At 40.8% G+C, this 18298-nt stretch overlaps 2 protein-coding genes and 1 long non-coding RNA gene across 8 annotated transcripts in view; all 3 read right to left on the bottom strand.

Moving 5' to 3' along the window:
* Positions 1–18298, bottom strand: part of SOHLH2 (spermatogenesis and oogenesis specific basic helix-loop-helix 2) — a 62768-nt gene that overhangs the window by 35666 nt on the left and 8804 nt on the right. For 2 of the 6 annotated variants that reach the window (XM_073795064.1, XM_073795061.1), the window contains exons 1-2: positions 17287–17428; positions 16271–16437 (exon numbers count right to left, since the gene is read on the bottom strand). In XM_073795064.1, coding sequence (XP_073651165.1) covers positions 16271–16404 — 134 coding nt within the window. In that variant the 5' untranslated portion in view covers positions 16405–16437; positions 17287–17428. Of the gene's footprint in view, positions 1–4447; positions 4724–16270; positions 17218–17286; positions 17429–18298 lie in introns of those variants that run through there. The other 4 variants (XM_073795062.1, XM_073795063.1, XM_073795060.1 and 1 more) reach the window with 4 other exon arrangements.
* On the bottom strand, positions 12928–16260 carry LOC141277024 (uncharacterized). Its single transcript, XR_012327589.1, has 3 exons — positions 15473–16260; positions 13276–13328; positions 12928–13135 (listed from the first exon to the last, which is right to left on the bottom strand). It is a non-coding gene; the product is annotated as an uncharacterized lncRNA (long non-coding RNA).
* CCDC169 (coiled-coil domain containing 169) overlaps positions 17287–18298 on the bottom strand; it is a gene marked incomplete at its 5' end in the record, with an annotated part of 42649 nt that continues 41637 nt past the window's right edge. The window contains 1 exon segment of the mRNA XM_033843863.1: positions 17287–17447. Within this exon segment, the coding sequence (XP_033699754.1) occupies positions 17348–17447 (100 nt within the window).

Raw genomic sequence — 18298 nt, forward strand, 5'->3', positions numbered from 1 at the left:
GCTGTAGTAGGAGTGAAGGGGGAGAGCCCAGGGGTGAAGAAATCCAGGGCCCCAGCTGGCCCAGGGGTTCTGCCCACAGCTAATTCTTTACCAGGGAAGCACCCTCAGGCCCATTTCATCTTTGCTTCTGCTAACATTCTGCCTGCACTATCACTAGAATTGTTTTACTGGGGCATTTCTTCTCTATGTCTTTTATGCTGTGTTGTTTTTCTTTTTTTTTCCTCCCTTTTGTTTTGGTAGCAATTTGACCCCATCTGCTTTCTAAATCTCAAGCTTTCCTGTGGATTTTTTTTTTTTTTTTTTTAATGTTCAGAGAGAGCTACTTTGTTCAAACCAAGATCCCATTAAGGACTATGAGTTGCACATGGTTGCTCTGTCTCCTGGGACTTTTAATTTAGAATGCCCCTCACTTGTTTTTTCTTTTCAATGATATTTACCTGTTGAAGGTATGGGCACACTGTTAAGTATCTCCTGCCAGGGAGACTGGGGTGGCTGGAACGTTGACAGGTGTGCTCAATTCATCATTGCCAGCCAATCCCACTCACCCACCCAACCCTATTTTAAACAGAACAAAAATTCAAACTCCTTAGCATGGCCTTCCACAGCCTAACATCAACCCATGTCACCAGCCTCATGTCCTACATTCTAAGAAGACAGCGTAACACCTTCAAATGACCTTTGAAATTTGGAATTTCTGCAGTAGACAGTATACGGAACCTTCTAGAGTGCTTCCTTTTCATTTTATAAACTTTCCTCATTCCCAGTGGTACTTGGAGCAAGGCGGGACTCTAAACCGCTGTGACGCTTTTGAGTGAAGAGTGTTTGTGAATCTCTGCTACCGCACAGGATTTGTTCTAGACAATTACACTGCCTTTGAAGCAAATGCCAAGCATTGAAACAGTCATTAACGAGTGGTCATAAAAGGAGTGATTATCTTTTTGTTTGTTTGTTTTGATTTTTGCAGTATGCGGCCCTCTCACTGTTGTGGCCTCTCCCGTTGCAGAGCACAGGGTCGGGAAGCGCAGGCTCAGTGGCCATGGCTCATGGGCCCAGCCACTCTACCGCATGTGGGATCTTCCCAGACCGGGGCACGAACCCGTGTCCCCTGCATCGGCAGGCGGACTCTCAACCACTGCGCCACCAGGGAAGCCCCATCTTTTTGTTTTTTAATTAACGAGGTTAACTGAAGCAACCTATGAATGTCCAAAAATAACCTCCTTCTACAGATAGGGTGACCATTTAATTTACCTTACAAACTGAGACACTTGAGAAAGGAGGTGCTATTAATAATTACACTAAAAAAAAACCCATATAAACCAGGATATCCCGGGCTGTGAATCACTTGTAAACCTTTCTATTAGAAAAGTTTATTTTCTTTTTCCTTTAGAACCTCCTGCCACTTTTATGCATCTGCATAAATACGTGTGATGTCTATGTAGTCTTGCCATAGATATTTATTAAGCCCCTACAAGAGGGCAGATGCTGTGCTGGGAATTCAAAGTGAACAGACAAGCTCTCTGCCCTCATGGGGCTTACATTCCAGGAGTCTTTTTTTTTTTTTTTTCCTGCTGATAAGAAAGTATGGCTTTCAGTCCTTGGAACACAGGGAAAACAGTGGATGAGCCCCAGTTCTACCAAAGCTATTACTGATCCTTTTTTTTAACAGTTTGATGCAGTGGGAAGAGGGTTTCGAGGTATGCAGAACGGTGTCTGCCGCCTGTTCAGCGACTAACCAGCAGCTCTGAGTAAGATACTTATGTGATCCTCATCGCGGGGGGCGGGGGGGGCAATACTACTTACATCACAAGACTGTTATAAGGAGTAATGTTTGTACAATGCCCTGTAGGTGGTAGTTATTGCCATGTGTTCTCAGGTAATACCAAACCCGAGCACAAAACCCATCAAATCAACCTGATGGGGAAGGGGAGATGGAGAGAGAGAAATAAAAGGAAAGTATCTATGTCAGGCAGTGAAAACAGCCCTAAAAATCAAACTGCTCTCTGCATTACCTGAGCCACAGGGCTCGGGACACAGGGCCAACTGAGAAGCAAAGGTAAGTTTTGAACAACAGGCATCAGTCGCTAACTTGAGCCCTTTCCTGGATAGCACCTAGCGCTCCTGACCACATTCCCCTCAGAAGCCCAGTTCCCAAATTCTCCAGAATCGCTCAGCTAGTCTTGTGGAGAAAAGTCTAGAGCAAGCTTTGAAGGGCAGAACCCGGTACTGGGGAGAAACTGAGGACAGAGGGAAAGAGATCCGGAAAGGGATGAGAAAGCCAAATATCACTCACCGGTCCTTCTGTGCCGGAATCAAAGGTTTTGCAGTGCCTGGCAGCAGGACACAGAGGGCAGGAAATAAAGCAGCTCTGCAAAGAGCTGATTTGCTCTCCTGCCCAAGGCTTCCTTCCCTGCCCCACAAAATCATCACACTAGGAATGTTCCTAATCAGACAAATCAGAACACTGCCCTAGTCCACTATTCCCAAGTAATTCAAATTAACTGAATAGCTTCTAATCAACTTCAATTTGAATATTTATATAGTTAAAAATATCTTGTTGATGGTGTAATATGAGCACAGGTGATGAGAAGGATCCACAGATAAGAATAAAAGGAAAATGAATAAAAGGTTCTAGTACATTAGGCTCTGGAAAACTGCTTTTAGTACCTCTAAGATTTTCACCTGTGAGACCACGATTTGAACCAATGCTAGGCCTCCTTTGGTGGAAATTTTTTTCCTATGTGAATTGCCTACTGCACTCTTTTAACAAAAGCAATACATATTCATTGTGGAAGGTTGGAAAATTCAAAACAGTCTAAAGAGAAAATAAAAAGCATCGAAGTCCAGCACTCAGGGATAAACACTACTACACCTTGCTGCAGATCTGTGAAGTGTGGGCAGTTTTTACCAGGCGACATCATCATCACCAGTGCTCTTCATCCACTCTGATTTCTGAGATCGGGGGAAGAGGCAGGGCACCCCAGTCTCTGCCATTTTTAAAACACTGGATTTCCATTTGCAATCTGTGGCTGGCTAAACCCTTAATTAGTAACAGCAGGTGCTGAAGTGCTTAAAGCAAATCACTCCTACATTTTAGTGAGCTGTTATTTATGTCACTCTTATCACTGGGAGCAGCACTGACAACTAGCAGCAGCTGCAGGGCTGATGCCCTCATGGGGCAATTGTTGGCCTCCAGTTTCCCCAGGAGTCAAGGGATTTAAGCAGCTCTATCTGGAGAAACTGAGTGAGCTTCTCTCCCAGTGCAAACAAAAGGTTCAGTTGGGGCTTCAGACTACTAAGGGTGGGAAGCCACAGTTATTTATGTACTACTCGATAATATTTTATCCAGAGTTCCATTTTGTGCAGCTCTGCCTAATCCTGCACCCCCAAAATACTGAGTTTAAATAGGTACCTCCATTTTTAAATAATTAAGAAAAACCTCTTAAAGTCGGTCCACTCCACGTGGTAGTGATTCGGTTCAGAACGCTTGTTCTTAAGGAGTGAGTATGCAGAACATTCTCAGGGGTAACAAAACTTAAGCAGCGCAAAAGGTTTCCCTCTCACATTTATCAAGACGTGAAATACTCAGAAGAAAGCCAACACCAGGTCACCTTGCTTTCTGGGGTCGGTGGGGTTTTGTTTATGCTTCCTTCCTAGTGGGCTGCTTTCATTTTTATCGAAAACAGTCACCAAAATGATTCTGTGCGTCTGCCGAGGGAGGGGATGATAAATAAGGTGCGTCCAAAAGAGGCCAGGGGGCCTTTTGACTTCCGGGCAGGGTGGGCGGATGTGTGAAGACGGCAGACGTGTCTTCCCGCCAACAGCACGGTCTCTACACACGTCTGCCTGTTTGAGGGTCAGCGCGGAGACGGCAGTACAAGGACACTCTGGACGCCACGGCAGTGAGCACAGCGAAAAAAGGCACCTAGAGCTGTGCAGACAAGAGAGCTGAAGATCAACTTCTCCATATTCAATATGTTGAATAAACTTTCCTACACTCAAACTGAAAAGTGTGAAATCAACTTTCCTATATTCAGGCTGAAACCAAAGTTGTCACTCCCGTTTTTATCCGGCCACCAGCCCGAATATCTACTCTACTACGTCTTGCTCCCGCGTCGCCCCACCAACGGTCTGGGGCCGGAAGATGAGTTTGGGTTGGCGAGAGTCAAGAGCTCGAGGGAGTGACTCTGTGACAGTCCAGTCGCCCTCCCTCCTCGGGCCTCCGCTCCGTCCTCGAGGTGGGCAGGCACCCGCCGTGGGGCCCCAGGAGCGAGCCGGGACGCCCAGGGAAGCGGCCGGGACTGGCTCGCGCCCCGCAGTGGCCCCCGGGCCGTCCCCAGACGTACTGGCCTGCGCCCAGCGTGGCTGTGCCGCCCGACTGGGTCGCCGCGCCGACCCGCGCGCCGTTTTAAACGCAGCTGCCTCCCCTTCCTCCTCCTCCGCCTCTTACCTGCTCAAGGGTTTGGCCGAGCTCCGGGCGGATAATTGAGTCCGCCATGGCCCGTTGCCCACGTGCGGCGGGAGGAGCTCGCAGCCAGTCCGTCGCGTCCGCCGCCCGCCGCGCGCCAATGGCTTCGTGCTCGCAGCTGGGGGGCGCCCGCCCCCGGCCCGCCCTTAAAGTGGCCCTGCAGCCAGCCGCTGCTCCGAGGGTCCCGGCTTCCGGGGGTGGGCGTACCCGGGGGGACGGGGATGGACGGCCCCAAGGTGCCCTGCAGGTCCTAAGGAGACCCCGTCACTGGTGCGCTGCCCACCCAAAGTTCCATTCCACGTGACCCCGGGACATCACACAGCTCAGGCCCCGGGTGGAACTGCCACTCCCCGCCTTGGGGCGGGTGGCGGGGCGCAAGGGCTTGTCTAAAAGTCTTCAGAGTGTCTTATGGGAACGCTTTCAAGTTTAAATATTAGGAATTAGCAAACTGGATTTTTTTTCTTTTTCCAAGACAAACATATGAGAGGACAGGGAAGGTTGAGGACTGTTATGGTGCTTTCTTTCCAAACTACTAAGAAGCTAAAAATTTTAGAAGCATTTCATGTTGTCCTGTGAGTCAACAAATATTGTCCTCTTTTTCTCAAGTGAGAAATCTCCAGGTGGCGGCTGCTATGTAATCCGCTTTGTTCGGCCTTGCTAGACATTATTATTGAGATCCACGAAGTGCCAGGACCTGTAAGGGATCCTTCCTCTTGTCTTTACTACTGTTCCCATTGCTAAAAGTCGGTGGGGGTGAGGGGGTGATGGTATCTTACGGTGTTTGTCACTCTGGATTTGCCTAGACTCTTGACCTTACTTGAACATGTAATATGCACATGCTCTACTTGAACCACCATCTCTGATCTCTGGGCAAGCCTCCTGTTTCCTGAGCAGGCGGAGGTGTGTTCTGATTTAGATCATGACAGCATGCAAAAATATAGTGGTTGTCTACGATTTTCATGGGAAGAAAAGCGCAGATAAATTTCTGGTGGGATCATTCTGCACTATTTTTGGAAGTAAATGTACACATTTTAATAGATACGAATTTTGGTTCTTGATTGCTTTTCCACCTAATCAGGAACTGAGAGTGTCTAGCTAAACATCTGTGAAGCAGTTAGTTTGCCCAACAATATCAGCAGAGGTGAAATCATGCCCAGGCATTGGGGTAGGGGTGAATTGAGGCAGCTTTGAGCACTTCCCCCAGTCTGGTAATCAGTTTTGCCTTGACCTAAAGGTCTAGATTAGCAAGTCTGATGCTAAAAGTGACAAAGACATTGTGGAAACTGACACAGACTCATTGCTTTTAAATTTGAGTGGACGATGCCCCTAAGCTTATGTGAGAGGAAGTAATCATTCCTGTGTTGGAGGAAGCAAAAAGATAATAGAGCTCTTCAGTATCAAGAATATAAGAGCCAAGCTCCATAAGAACCAGATTAGATATTTAAATAGTTTTCAATCTCTTAAAACAAAGAAAAAGAAGCTTACTTTGTAAATGAGCAGGCATCTACTCTCATTGGGGGCGATTTTTGTCTCCCAAGGGACATTTTTTCATTGTCACAACAGGCATCTAGTGGGTAGAGGCCAAGGATGCTGCTAAACATCACACAATGCACAGGACAGCCTCCCAGAACAGAGAATTAATTATCTGGCCCCAAATGTCAGTAGCACTGAGGTTGAGAGGCTCTACTATAAACCTTCTGAATTACAGCATAGAATTATAAACCATTTAATTTCTTTATCACATTTAACATTCTTGAATCATACTCATTTTTATTATTGGAGACAAATGGGTAGATGGACTCTTTCTGTGGTTCCCTAGAGTAACAATATGCTACTTATATTCTTGATGGAAAACTGAATACCAAGAATCATAAAATATAACAAGAATAATTCTACATAGAGAAATATATTTAAAAATTTGCATTCAAAGTAACAATTCAAACTGCCTCTTAGAAAATGGTTTTCCAATCACTTAAAATTATTAGCATTCATAGCATATGCATTACATTATTTCCCCCAAAACTAAATTATAATTGTATATTTTTCACAATATGCAAATTACAATTAGATTTGTAAGTAATACAGTACACATGGTCTCTTCAGATGAACTCATGAAGAACCTATGCTTAAAATGTTTGGAAATTTTCCATCCAGCTATTTTATAGGAACTGTTCTATATAAGCTATGTTCAGTATTGTTGTTTACCTGGCTTGTTCTCAGAATCACAGAAATTTAGAACTCAATAAGAACCTAGAGATTACCTAATTGTCCTTTCCTTTCAAAGATGCTGAGGCCCAAATAATGTTCTCATAAGTAGGTAGGACTGTAACTACGGATGTTGAAAGCCAGAGAATTAACTAATTTCGATCATTTTTACTAATAATTTCTTACATTTACTAATGTACTGAACTCACTTTTAAAATGCATATACTTTCAAACACTATGCTTGCAATATTTTTGGAGTATTAAATCCAAGAGTCTACCATAACTTGACTAACCATTAAGTTCCATTATACAATTATAAACAGAGATATTTTCATAATAACTGAGGAAGGTGATTTTTGCTTCCACTTTTGCCATCTTCCCCAATCTCCTTTCAGGCAGTTCATCATAGAATAACCAGAATAACCTTTTAAAATATGTCAGAATATTAACTCCCTTTCTCAAAACCCTCCTGTCAGAAAAAAATCTAAATTCTTTTCCATGTCTAACAAGGCTTTATACCATCTGACTTCACCAACTTTACCTCTCCCCATTGTTATGACCTCTCATCACACTGCCTTATTCTTCCTAAAATACCAGGTAAGTACAAAGCTAGAATACTTTGCGCTTGTTCTCCCTTCTTCTTGGAATGCTCTTCCCCAGATTTCTCCATTTCATGTAGATTTGTTATGTCACTTCCTTGGATACTCCTATCAGAATCTAACCCCTCACTCTCTTTTTCTTTACATCATTTTTCTAATGTTATACAGCATATGTATTTGTTTTTATTTGTCTTTTCTCCCCTCTCTAGAAGAGAAAATTTGTCTGTATTATCCACTACTACCACCTTGGCCTAGAAAAGTGCCTGGCTTCGTAGCAGGCACTAAAATATTTGAATGAATGAATGAAAGTCATTTCAGTAGCTGATTGGTGTATGCAGATTTGGGATTCTGGTCTTTCTGCCTCCAAGTCTACATTCTGTGCTTTATTTCATAATGCCACTCATTTCATCATGGAAAGAAAAAGAGAAGGTCTGGAGGAAAGGAAAAAATATTGCAGGCACCAAAATGACAAGCTTGGTATCTGAGAGTTGGAATAGTGTCCATTATGTTGAGGGGCACAGGAAAGATGGAAAGGTCGGTTTTAATCTCATCCCTTCCCCATTTAACGTGTGCAAGGCTCCTCTGCTTATCAAATTAAGTTCTCATTCCTCAGTGTGGCAGTAGGGCCCACATTATCTTGCCCTTATCTGGCTTTCTAGGTTCAGCTTTTAATCAAGTCAACTAGATTGAACTAGATCAAGTCAACAAGATTCCCGGATAGTGTCCTGGCATTCTCCCCAGTGTAAGATCCCCCCAAACAGACAGAGTAACCTCTTTCTTGAGACTATAGTGCTGAAGGGATGAATCACCTGAAGCCTGGAGAAGCCCTGAACTACCTTCAAAGGATAAGACAGCATTGGCCAGCTACCCCCTGTGAGCACAGTTCACTAATTTGGGAACTGCCCCAGATATTTCCTCTGATCCTGCCCAGCTGCTAACTCATTTATCCCTTGGTCTTCTTTGGTTCCGATTTCAACCTAAAAACGTTCCCTGTTATCCCTATATCAAAGAGGCTAGGACCCCTCCTGTTCACATGCCTCCTTTCTGACTCCGGGTCAGTTCTCCTAAGCTGAACGTTCAGCTCTGGTGACTGCATGGTGTAAGGTTTAGCACACTCACCCCTGAACATTCTCCTTCATCCTGGCTTGGGGTCTCTCCCACACTACCGTCCGACATGCACTTTCCTTTTGTGGTTAATTTGAGAAGACAACAGGAAAATTCCCAAGGCATTCCCAACTCCATCTCACATCTCTGCTCCAACAATTAGAATTCATTTTAAGTAGCGTGATAAGGCAGGGATTATTTTACTACACCTTGTATCCTAGTAGCCAGGACATAGAGGGTGATCAGTAAATGTATGTTTTCCCAGTGAGTTAGGAACCATTGCCCTTAGGCAGTGATGAAGGTCAAAGAATAGTACCAACTTCTAATGATGCCCTGCAGCCGATTACACTAAGATGCGACAGTTTTCTCATCATCCAATATACCAATTCACTTTCAACAGGGTTTAGTTCTACTGAATTAAGATGAGGCAGATCTGCCTCATTTTAACCAAAAGTCTTTACTAGGAAATGTGGAGCTAAACCAAAGTGACTTTATAACTATGGATGAGGGAGGCTGTGTCACTCAAGGTCCAGAGCGAGGGTAGACGCTGCCACGTTGATTAATTTTCTAGGCATCCTCCCAGGTAACCACACAACAGAACCATTAGAAGCAGCTCCCATGAAGTCATTGATTACTACTGCTCTATTGCTTGAGGAGATCAGTAGTTACAAAGTCACTCATTCTCCTTTAGCCACAAAGACTGCTGACTTGAAGTCCTGTGGAATTTCTACATCACAAACAAGCCAGACAATCTTAAAGGAGAGAAGTCTGTGGTATGTGAAGGTGGGGATGAGGTGAAGGAGAAAAAATGATGTTCACACTTTCCTTGTAAATGCTTACATGTATACTAACATGATTTAAAGTCAGCTGGAGGAATTTTTATTTTTTTATTATGAAAGATTTCATACATACCCAAGAGTACATATATGAAAGATGTACAATATAAAGTATGAGTGTATATGTACCTATCACCCAGCCTAAGACACTATCAATAATTTTGAAATATTTTCCGCTCCCATTCCCAGTCTCCTTTCTCTTTCAAGGTATAAAGATTATTTATCCTTTTCTTTTAACTGCTGAACCTGAATGGATTGTATTGTGAGAGAGAATAAACCTCTGTGTGAAGCCTCTGAGGTCTGTTGTTTCTTATAGTTGTTTCTTATAGTCATAATGCAGATATTGATAACTTGAATTTAGGTGCTGCATTAACAAAATACTAAAACAAGTGGCATGGTGTTAACTTAGCAGGTCTGCAGTGGAAGGCAGGGACACAATGTGACAGTGGAAACCTGGAAGTCCCTATTATGTCACAGCAGAACAAGTGCTTAATAATACTAATGATGATGATGAAGATGATGTGTGCTTGATGTTACTGGCTGCCTTTGACAAGGCAGAAGAAAAAAATGAGCTTGGGATATAATCAGCCACTTTGTAAGGAAAAGGGAATAGAGAGAGTCTCAGGGAGAATCTAGAAATTTGGGGCATCAAAGGGCATAAGGGGCTGGAAAGGCCAACAACTCTGAGAGCCAAAAAGCAAGAGATAAGACCGAGAAGGGTTTTGAGCAACAAGAGGCCACTAAGACAGCCTGTGGCAAAGATCAGATTATGGGTGTTAACTTTATATCCTAACCTATTATTTCAAATAGCTGCAAGGCAGCTGCCATTAGGTAGAGAGAGAGGCCAAAGAAACAAATCATGCTCTAAAATTATCATTATTATACATGGAATTGACTACGATTTTGATGGAGCTATATTATCCAAGAAACCATAAACTTAGACTGAAAAGCTTTTGACTCCTTGAACTATGATGCCACCATCCATGGGAACCCAAGTTTGTTCTAACAGAAAATGAGTTCTAAAAGCTGTGCATCTCTAAATGAGGGTCTAACCTCCACTGCCTACTTCAAATATGAACCAGAAGACTGAAATGAAAGAAACTCCCAAGGAGTAGAGTTAGAGGTTATTAAGAAAAATGGAGAAGAACATTCCTACCAGGAAGCAGAATCAGGGCCTGATCAAGGAACCCACCCAATTCCCAGGGAAGAGGGCTTTCACCATGTCTGCCCAACAGGATTCCATAAATGCTATGGATCAGTGATGCTGTGCATTCTTCCTTTTCTGAGTGAAAGTGATTAAGGGTATCTTCCCCTCAGACATGCATTGGTACATTACACGGTTGTTTGGGCCCAGCCTCTGTTTGGCTTAGACTGTGCAGCATTTGTACAAGGCTTTAAAGAGCAGTATCCTAGAAACAAATTGATGAAAGAGCAAGAGATTCTGTTTAGTAAAAAAAAAAAAAAAAATTATTCTGGTTATGTTCAGCAGACTGGAAAATACACTGAGTTAGAATCACTTTAAAAATATCAATTGAAATTCTAGATTCTTACTCAATGACACAGGCAGGCCAGGGGCCAACACTATCAATGAATGGCTGAATTTATCTCTATGTAGTTGCAAAGAAAGATACCATTATCTACTGAAAACAATATCCAAAGACTTGTAAGTCTTACTAAAAATATTGTTTGATACTATATTAGTGAGCATAGGCTACTTCAACAAGTAAAATCCAGATCTCAGTAACTTAACACACACACACACACACACACACACACACACACACACACACACTCACTCACTCACAAAAAGGATTTACTTTTCACATACACCACGATCAAATGAGGGCTAGCCAGGTAAGAGAAATGGATTTGCTATATGTGATTTTAGTACTTATTTTTTATCACATTGAGATATCAGAATTGAAAACAAACTTACGGCTACCAGGGGGTAAGGGTGGAGAGGGATAAACTGGGAGTAGATTAGGATTGACATATACACACTACTGTATATAAAATAGATAACTAAAAAGGACCTGCTGTATAGCACAGGGAACTCTACTCAACACTCTGTAATGACCTATGTGGGAAAAGAATCTAAAAAAGAGTGTATATATGTGTAAGTATAACTGATTCACTTTGCTGTACACCTGAAACTAACACAACATTGTAAATCAACTGTACTCCAACAAAAATTTTAAAAAAATAAAGCAAATAAACTTTTTTTAAAAAAAAGATATCAGAATTGTTTCAAATAAAAGGGTTTTCCAGCCCCCTCCCCTTCCCTATCACATACACATAAAGGTACCTTTGAAATCAATTAGTTCTATCTTCATTCTACAGAGTAGAAACTTAAGACAGGAAAGTTAAGTAAACACCCCTAAGTTAATTAGCTTGTTAAAACATGTTCCCTTCTAGTACTCCACAAGTTTCCTCTCTCCCTCTCCACCTATCTCTGAATAATCACTTGGAGCCTACCTCATCTTCCCCTGTAGAGCTGGACAGGAAATTTGTGTAACAGAACACATTTTTGGCACTATCAGTAGACTGAAGCCCTCTTTTTGTAGCCTCTCCTATATTTTTAAATCGTTAAAATCATATTTTATGTGTGACATTGTACATTGTGTTAACATTCTAACATTAAGTCCTCCCACGATCCTATAAACTCTTTTGCAAACATCCATTTAAGTTAAACAAAATGTATTAAGTGCCTGTCCTATGCTAGGTACTAAACTAGCTGGTGACAAATGATGAATAAGAGTGTTCATTACATTAAACTGCTGGAGATAAATTACACTGAAGTACTTCAGAACACAAGAAATACATGAGAAGAAAGAATTTTAGTATAAGATAGCAAATGCTAACTGCTGCATAATATTTAACCATGTGGATGAATCACAGTCTGCTTAAGCATCTCCCTATAATTGTGCATCGAGAGAGTATCCATTTTGGGGTATTATAAATAATACTGATAAAGTGATTGTCCTTGTATGTTTTCTATATGCAGGATTTTTCATTAGAATAGATTACTAGAAGTACAAATATTAAGTCAACATATTAACATTAAGGCTATTCAAGAATATAATAAAATTGTCTTCCAAAAGAATTATATGAATTTGTACTCCCACCTGCAGTATATTAGAACTTCTTAACTTCAGATCTATTAGCACTGAAAATTATCTTTTTGAAAACCACTGTTTATTTTATAGGTGAAAAATGGTATCTAATTTCAGTTTACATTTAACAAATGGACATTGATACTATTACACCCGATTTTGTTAGTTTTGGCTAGTGGTAAAGCAGCCCAGTTTTGAAAGTTCATATTTACAGCCTATACATACACAGCCTATATGATGCAACCAACATATATTTTAGGGAGTTATTTTTGGCTCTAGTTTTCCTATCGGATAAATGGGCAGGGAATCACAGTATCTTAGCATCAGAAGGGATATTGGCAGTCATTGAATCCAACTTCCACCCACTGCAGGAGTCCTTTCTGTAACATCCCTGACAAAGGGACACCTAGCCACTGCTTGAACAGTTCCAATGATGATAATCTCACTGTTGGGTAGTTCCCTGGATGATAATACTCTCTCTGTAACTGAGATAGAAATATGAAATTGCTTTATAAAGTTAAAAGGATGCTCTAAAAATTCAAGATTTTTCTAATTCATAGGTCAGATTAATCTGATGTTAACTTGTTTTGAAAATAGTGCCCTACTGTCAAAATCATATGATCTTGCGCTTCCCTGGTGGCGCAGTGGTTGAGAGTCCGCCTGCCGATGCAGGGGACATGGGTTCATGCCCCAGTCCGGGAAGATCCCACATGCTGCGGAGCGGCTGGGCCCGTGAGCCATAGCCGCTGAGCCTGCGCGTCCGGAGCCTGTGCTCCGCAACGGGAGAGGCCACAACAGTGAGAGGGCCGCGTACTACAAAAAAAGAAAAAGAAAAAAAGAAAAAAAAGATATGATCTTGCATTTAAATAGTGCTTTATTATTTTAAAGATACTTTCATACCTCAGTCACATTTAGTGATTTAATAGCAGTTTTTACTATTCTGGTATGCTTACCTCTCTTTAAATGCCAAAAATCCTAGCATCACTGTTGTCATAATTCTGTTTTTCTGGTATTAAAAAAATAAAAAATCTAAATTATTTACATCTTGAAATAACTATAATTCAATTACTCAATTTACTTAAAAAAATCACATATAATATGTGGTCTAGACAGGCTCCCACTTGGGCACACAGCAAAAAGAAACCAATTATTGCAAGAAATAATTCTTAGTCCAAAATAAAGTTTCTGGTCCAGTAGAATATGACTTTCAAAGTACTAAAATTGATATAAGTAACTCTGCACTGTAATCTCCAGCTATACATGATAAAACTAATGAAGATGATGAAAACTAGAAAAAATTTTTGAAACAAAAACTATATAGCTCTCTATAAATTAGAAAAAAAACCTAATCCTAGTCAAAAGTCAAAAGGTGCTTTATAAATATCTCTACAAGGTTATTAAACAAGAAATGGGATTATTCAAAAGAAGTCAAGGAAATACTGGGAAGTAGCATATAAGCTTCATTGTTCTTTTGACTAGCGTAGTATCTGAAACAGCTTCTTAGGTGGAAAATTATGCTAATAATATACTCTTGACTCAACAATGGCACTAACGACAATGCATTTTGATGTTTAAGATCATATTTTCTAAGATCAAATAATATTCCATTAAAATTTATCTGCGGGCTTCCCTAGCGGCACAGTGGTTGGGAGTCTGCCTGCCGATGCAGGGGACGTGGGTTTGTGCCCCGGTCCAGGAGGATCCCACGTGCCGCAGAGCGGCTGGGCCCGTGGGCCATGGCCGCTGGGCCTGCACGTCCGGAGCCTGTGCTCCGCGACGGGAGAGGCCACAGCGGTGAGAGGCCCACGTACCACAAAAAAAAAAAAAAAAAAAAAAAATTATCTTCTAGTTTATATTAAAAGGTTAACATATGTTTAACATTTTTTATAACAGCTTTATTGAGGTATAAATCATATAACATGCAATTAACCTATGTAAGGTGCTTTCCATGCTTTTTTGGTTCATTCATGAAGTTGTACAACTATCACCATGATTAATTTTAGAACATTTTAATCACCCCCCCCCAAGAAACCCTATACACATTAGCAGTCATTCTCCATCACCCACCCTTCCCCCAGCCCTGCCAGCCTTCAGCTACTACTATTAACCTATTTTCTGTCCATATGGATTTGTCTATTCTCGACATTTCATATAAATGGAATCATACAATATGTGACTGGCTTCTTTCACTCAGGATAATGTTTTCAAGGTCCATCCATGTTGTAGCATATGTCAGTCCTTCATTCCTTTTTACTGCTGAATAATATTCCATTGTTTGGATATACCACAGTCTGTTTACCCATTCATCAGTTGATGGACATTTGGGTTGTTTCCACTTTTTAGCTATTATGAATAATGTTGCTCTAATCATTTGTGCACACATTTTTACGTGCACATAGGTTTTCATTTCTTAGGGCTGTACACAGAGGAGTGGAATTGCTGGGTCACATGGTAACTCTATGTTTAACCTTTTGAGGAACCAACAGACTGTTTTCAGAGTGATGGTGCCATTTTACAGCCCCACCAGCAGTGTAAGAGGGTTCCAATTTCTCCACATCATCATTATTATTCATTAATATCTGTCTTTTTTATTATCACAACATCTGTTTTTATAAATGGTACTTTTTAATATTTTGTAATAATTTAGACATTAAAATTGTTTTAATATATTAAATATTGTTTACTGATATTTTGCTTTATGAATTCTGAACTCTTCAAATACTGATATTAATATATATTTCAGTATTAAACAAAACAGAGACCCCAAACTATCATTTTTGCACTGATTATTTCAATAAATAATTGCAAGTCCTCATAAAGCTTTACATGACAAATTACCTTCAGAGCTTAGTATTAGGTACAGCTTTTTCTCCACTTGTATATTTCCTTATACAAAAAAATGCGAGCTGTGTAACTCACTCTTTCTTTGTGCTGATTACTAGAAAGCTTAAAGATAGAGCTTTTTCTTAGTTGGGAATCTTGCAAAACTTTAACTTTTATTTTTATCTTATATCTTATGAGTCTTGTTTTTATATCTCTATATTTAGTAAAAGGCAACACAATCCTTTTTAGAGAGAAAATAGGGTATAAAAAAGTAAACAAATACATATGTAGTATCTAGTAATTATTTAATAAAATGAGTCATGGTACCTGATATCTATAGTTAGCTTAAGAATGGGGGAGAGGGAGCTTCCTTGGTGGCGCAGTGGTTGAGAGTCCACCTGCCGATGCAGGGGACACGGGTTCGTGCCCTGGTCTGAGAAGATCCCACATGCCGCAGAGTGGCTGGGCCCGTGAGCCATGGCCGCTGAGCCTGTGCTCGAAACGGGAGAGGCCACAACAGTGAGAGGCCCGCGTACCACAAAAAAAAATAAAAAAGAATGGGGGAGAGGGGCTTCCCTGGTGGTGCAGTAGGTAAGACTCCACGGCCCCAATGCAGGGGGCCCGGGTTCATCCCTGGTTGGGGAACTAGATCCCCCATGCATGCTGCAACCAGGAAGTCCACATGCTGCAACTAAATATCCCGCACACCGCAATGAAGGTCCTGCGTGCTGCAACTAAGACCTGACGCAGCCAAACTAAATAAATAAGTAAATATTAAAAAAAAAAATAGAAAGTTACTTTATATTTCTCTGCATTACTTTTTAAAGTCACATAAAAGAATTATTTGTCTATATGAAATACATGCATTCTTCCTTAAAGAAAAAAAGTGAGTATCTATAAGTAGTTATAGAAATACATTTGGCATGCATTACTGGTGATACTGAATAGAATTTTGGTTTTTGGTGCCAGAAACTGTACTTACCTCTGAGTGATTCCTGTAAAGTTAAAAGTCCAATAATTTCACTTATTAAGTTAGGGGAAAAAATCATATGTACCTTCCAGACCTAGGTGACAGTAACAAAACAATCTAAACCAAATAGGAGAATTGAATAAAATTTTTAATACCTTAAAAGAACACTTCTTGGGCTTCCCTGGTGGCGCAGTGGTTGAGAGTCCGCCTGCCGATGCAGGGGACACGGGTTCACGCCCCGGTCCGGGAAGATCCCACATGTTGCGGAGCGGCTGGGCCCGTGAGCCATGGCCACTGAGCCTGCGCGTCCGGAGCCTGTGCTCTGCAACGGGAGAGGCCACAACAGTGAGAGGCCTGCGTACCGCAAAAAAAAAAAAAAGAACACTTCTTGTACCCTCATTCTATTTCCACTCTATACTTGAATATCATGAACACTTGGCAAAGTTTGGTCAAAAGGGCCATCACTATAAATTAATAAACATAAAGTTTGGTCCAAAGGGCCATCACTATAAATTAATAAACATCACTAGGCCATCACTATAAATTAATAAACATCATAAAATGACTTAAATTACCATGTGCTAAGTGGCAAGACCTTGCAGTTGAGTAAGTATTAATTTTCCAGAATAGTAGGAAACCTTAGCAATTGTATAGTTTGCCTCAGTCATTTTACAGATGTGGGAAATGAAGATGAGGTGAAAGAACTTGCCCCAAATGTCCTAAGTTCACAGCAGGGTGGGAACTATACCCAAGCTGATGCCTGTTTCCACAATACCATGATAGTTCAAATCAAAGTTTAAAATGCATCTGATTTGCAGCTTTGTTTAAACCTTGAGTTTTAAAGAGCTGAACATGATATAGCGTAAAATAGCAAAAAGTTTTGATGAACGCACATTTTTAGCTAACAGCCAACTAGAATCCAAATAAAATAACAATGTTACTATCAGAGCAGATCATGGGCATATTATTAAAAGCAAGTGTAATGATGTCAACCTTAACGCTTTCTAGGATATTTTTTAAATCATAAGAATGCTATTAGATGGTATAGGGTCACTTGAGAAAATTACTTTCATACAAGCAAAAGAACAAACTTCTGGAAGAAGAGCTAAAGAGAAGTTCGATAGCTCTTTCTTATCTATTCCAATCCCTGAAAAGTGTGTGGAACATTAACTTCAGAAGTTGAAGATTACAGATGAAAAAAGGGAAGAAATAGTAAACCACACAGTCTGGAATCACAGATTGAGTTTTGGAAGATGGTTTGATCTTGAAATCTTTTTTACTGGTCCTCTCATGGCATTCATTGTCTTCTGATTAACTGAATTACATCTTCCCCTGAAATAAAATAAGTGTTAATGGTGACTTTTCATTCGTCGTTGTGTACAACAAAACGACATTGTATGGCACGTGGGGAGGACTGTATGTTTCACCTAGCTGACCCAGCTCACAGTCCTTCATAAAGAAATTTCCCTATGCAGATTTTCTGCTTACTGTATAATCCTAAACAGCAATATGTTACACCATATCATCTTGTCAAGCTAGAGAGGCAACTAGCTCAAGAGCAGATAATCCAAAGGCTTGGAAGCAGCCCATGAGGCGGCCTAATGTGGAGAGCTTTGTCCAAAGAGGGATGAGATCCCCAAGAGGGATGATACTTGCCTCTGGAAACGTAAATTAAAGCTAGGAAAATACATAGAGAGAGGCCATGAAGTAGAGCAGGGACAAGGTGGAAATAAGGATCCATGAGTAAACCAAAGATATGTGACCTAAAATTACAATAAAATTGAAACTCTGATATATACCAAGGTCTATGATATAAAAGTGATATAGAAAGTGAAGATAGCAGTTGGTAATGAGAAGAAAAATGAAGTGGAGAATAAACTAGGGGTCTATTATACTACAAATAGTAATAACACCATTTTTATAGCAGATAATCTGTGTCAGGGACTGTTCTAAATTTTATTTATTTATTTACTCGTATCAGCTTCACAAAATCCCTATGGTGTAGACACTATCATTAGCCCTGTTAGATAGAAGAAAGAAACAAAGTTATATAGTTAGTAGGTAGATCTGTAATTTGAATTCAGGAAGTCAGAGTTCAAAGTCTGTGCCTTTAATTTCCATTCTATATGGCAAATCACTAAGGTGATGACCCATGAACATCTGCTAAGGTCTTTAAAGCTTCC

This window comes from Tursiops truncatus, chromosome 18 (genome assembly GCF_011762595.2).
Source record: "Tursiops truncatus isolate mTurTru1 chromosome 18, mTurTru1.mat.Y, whole genome shotgun sequence".
In the NCBI taxonomy this organism is placed as follows: domain Eukaryota; kingdom Metazoa; phylum Chordata; class Mammalia; order Artiodactyla; family Delphinidae; genus Tursiops; species Tursiops truncatus.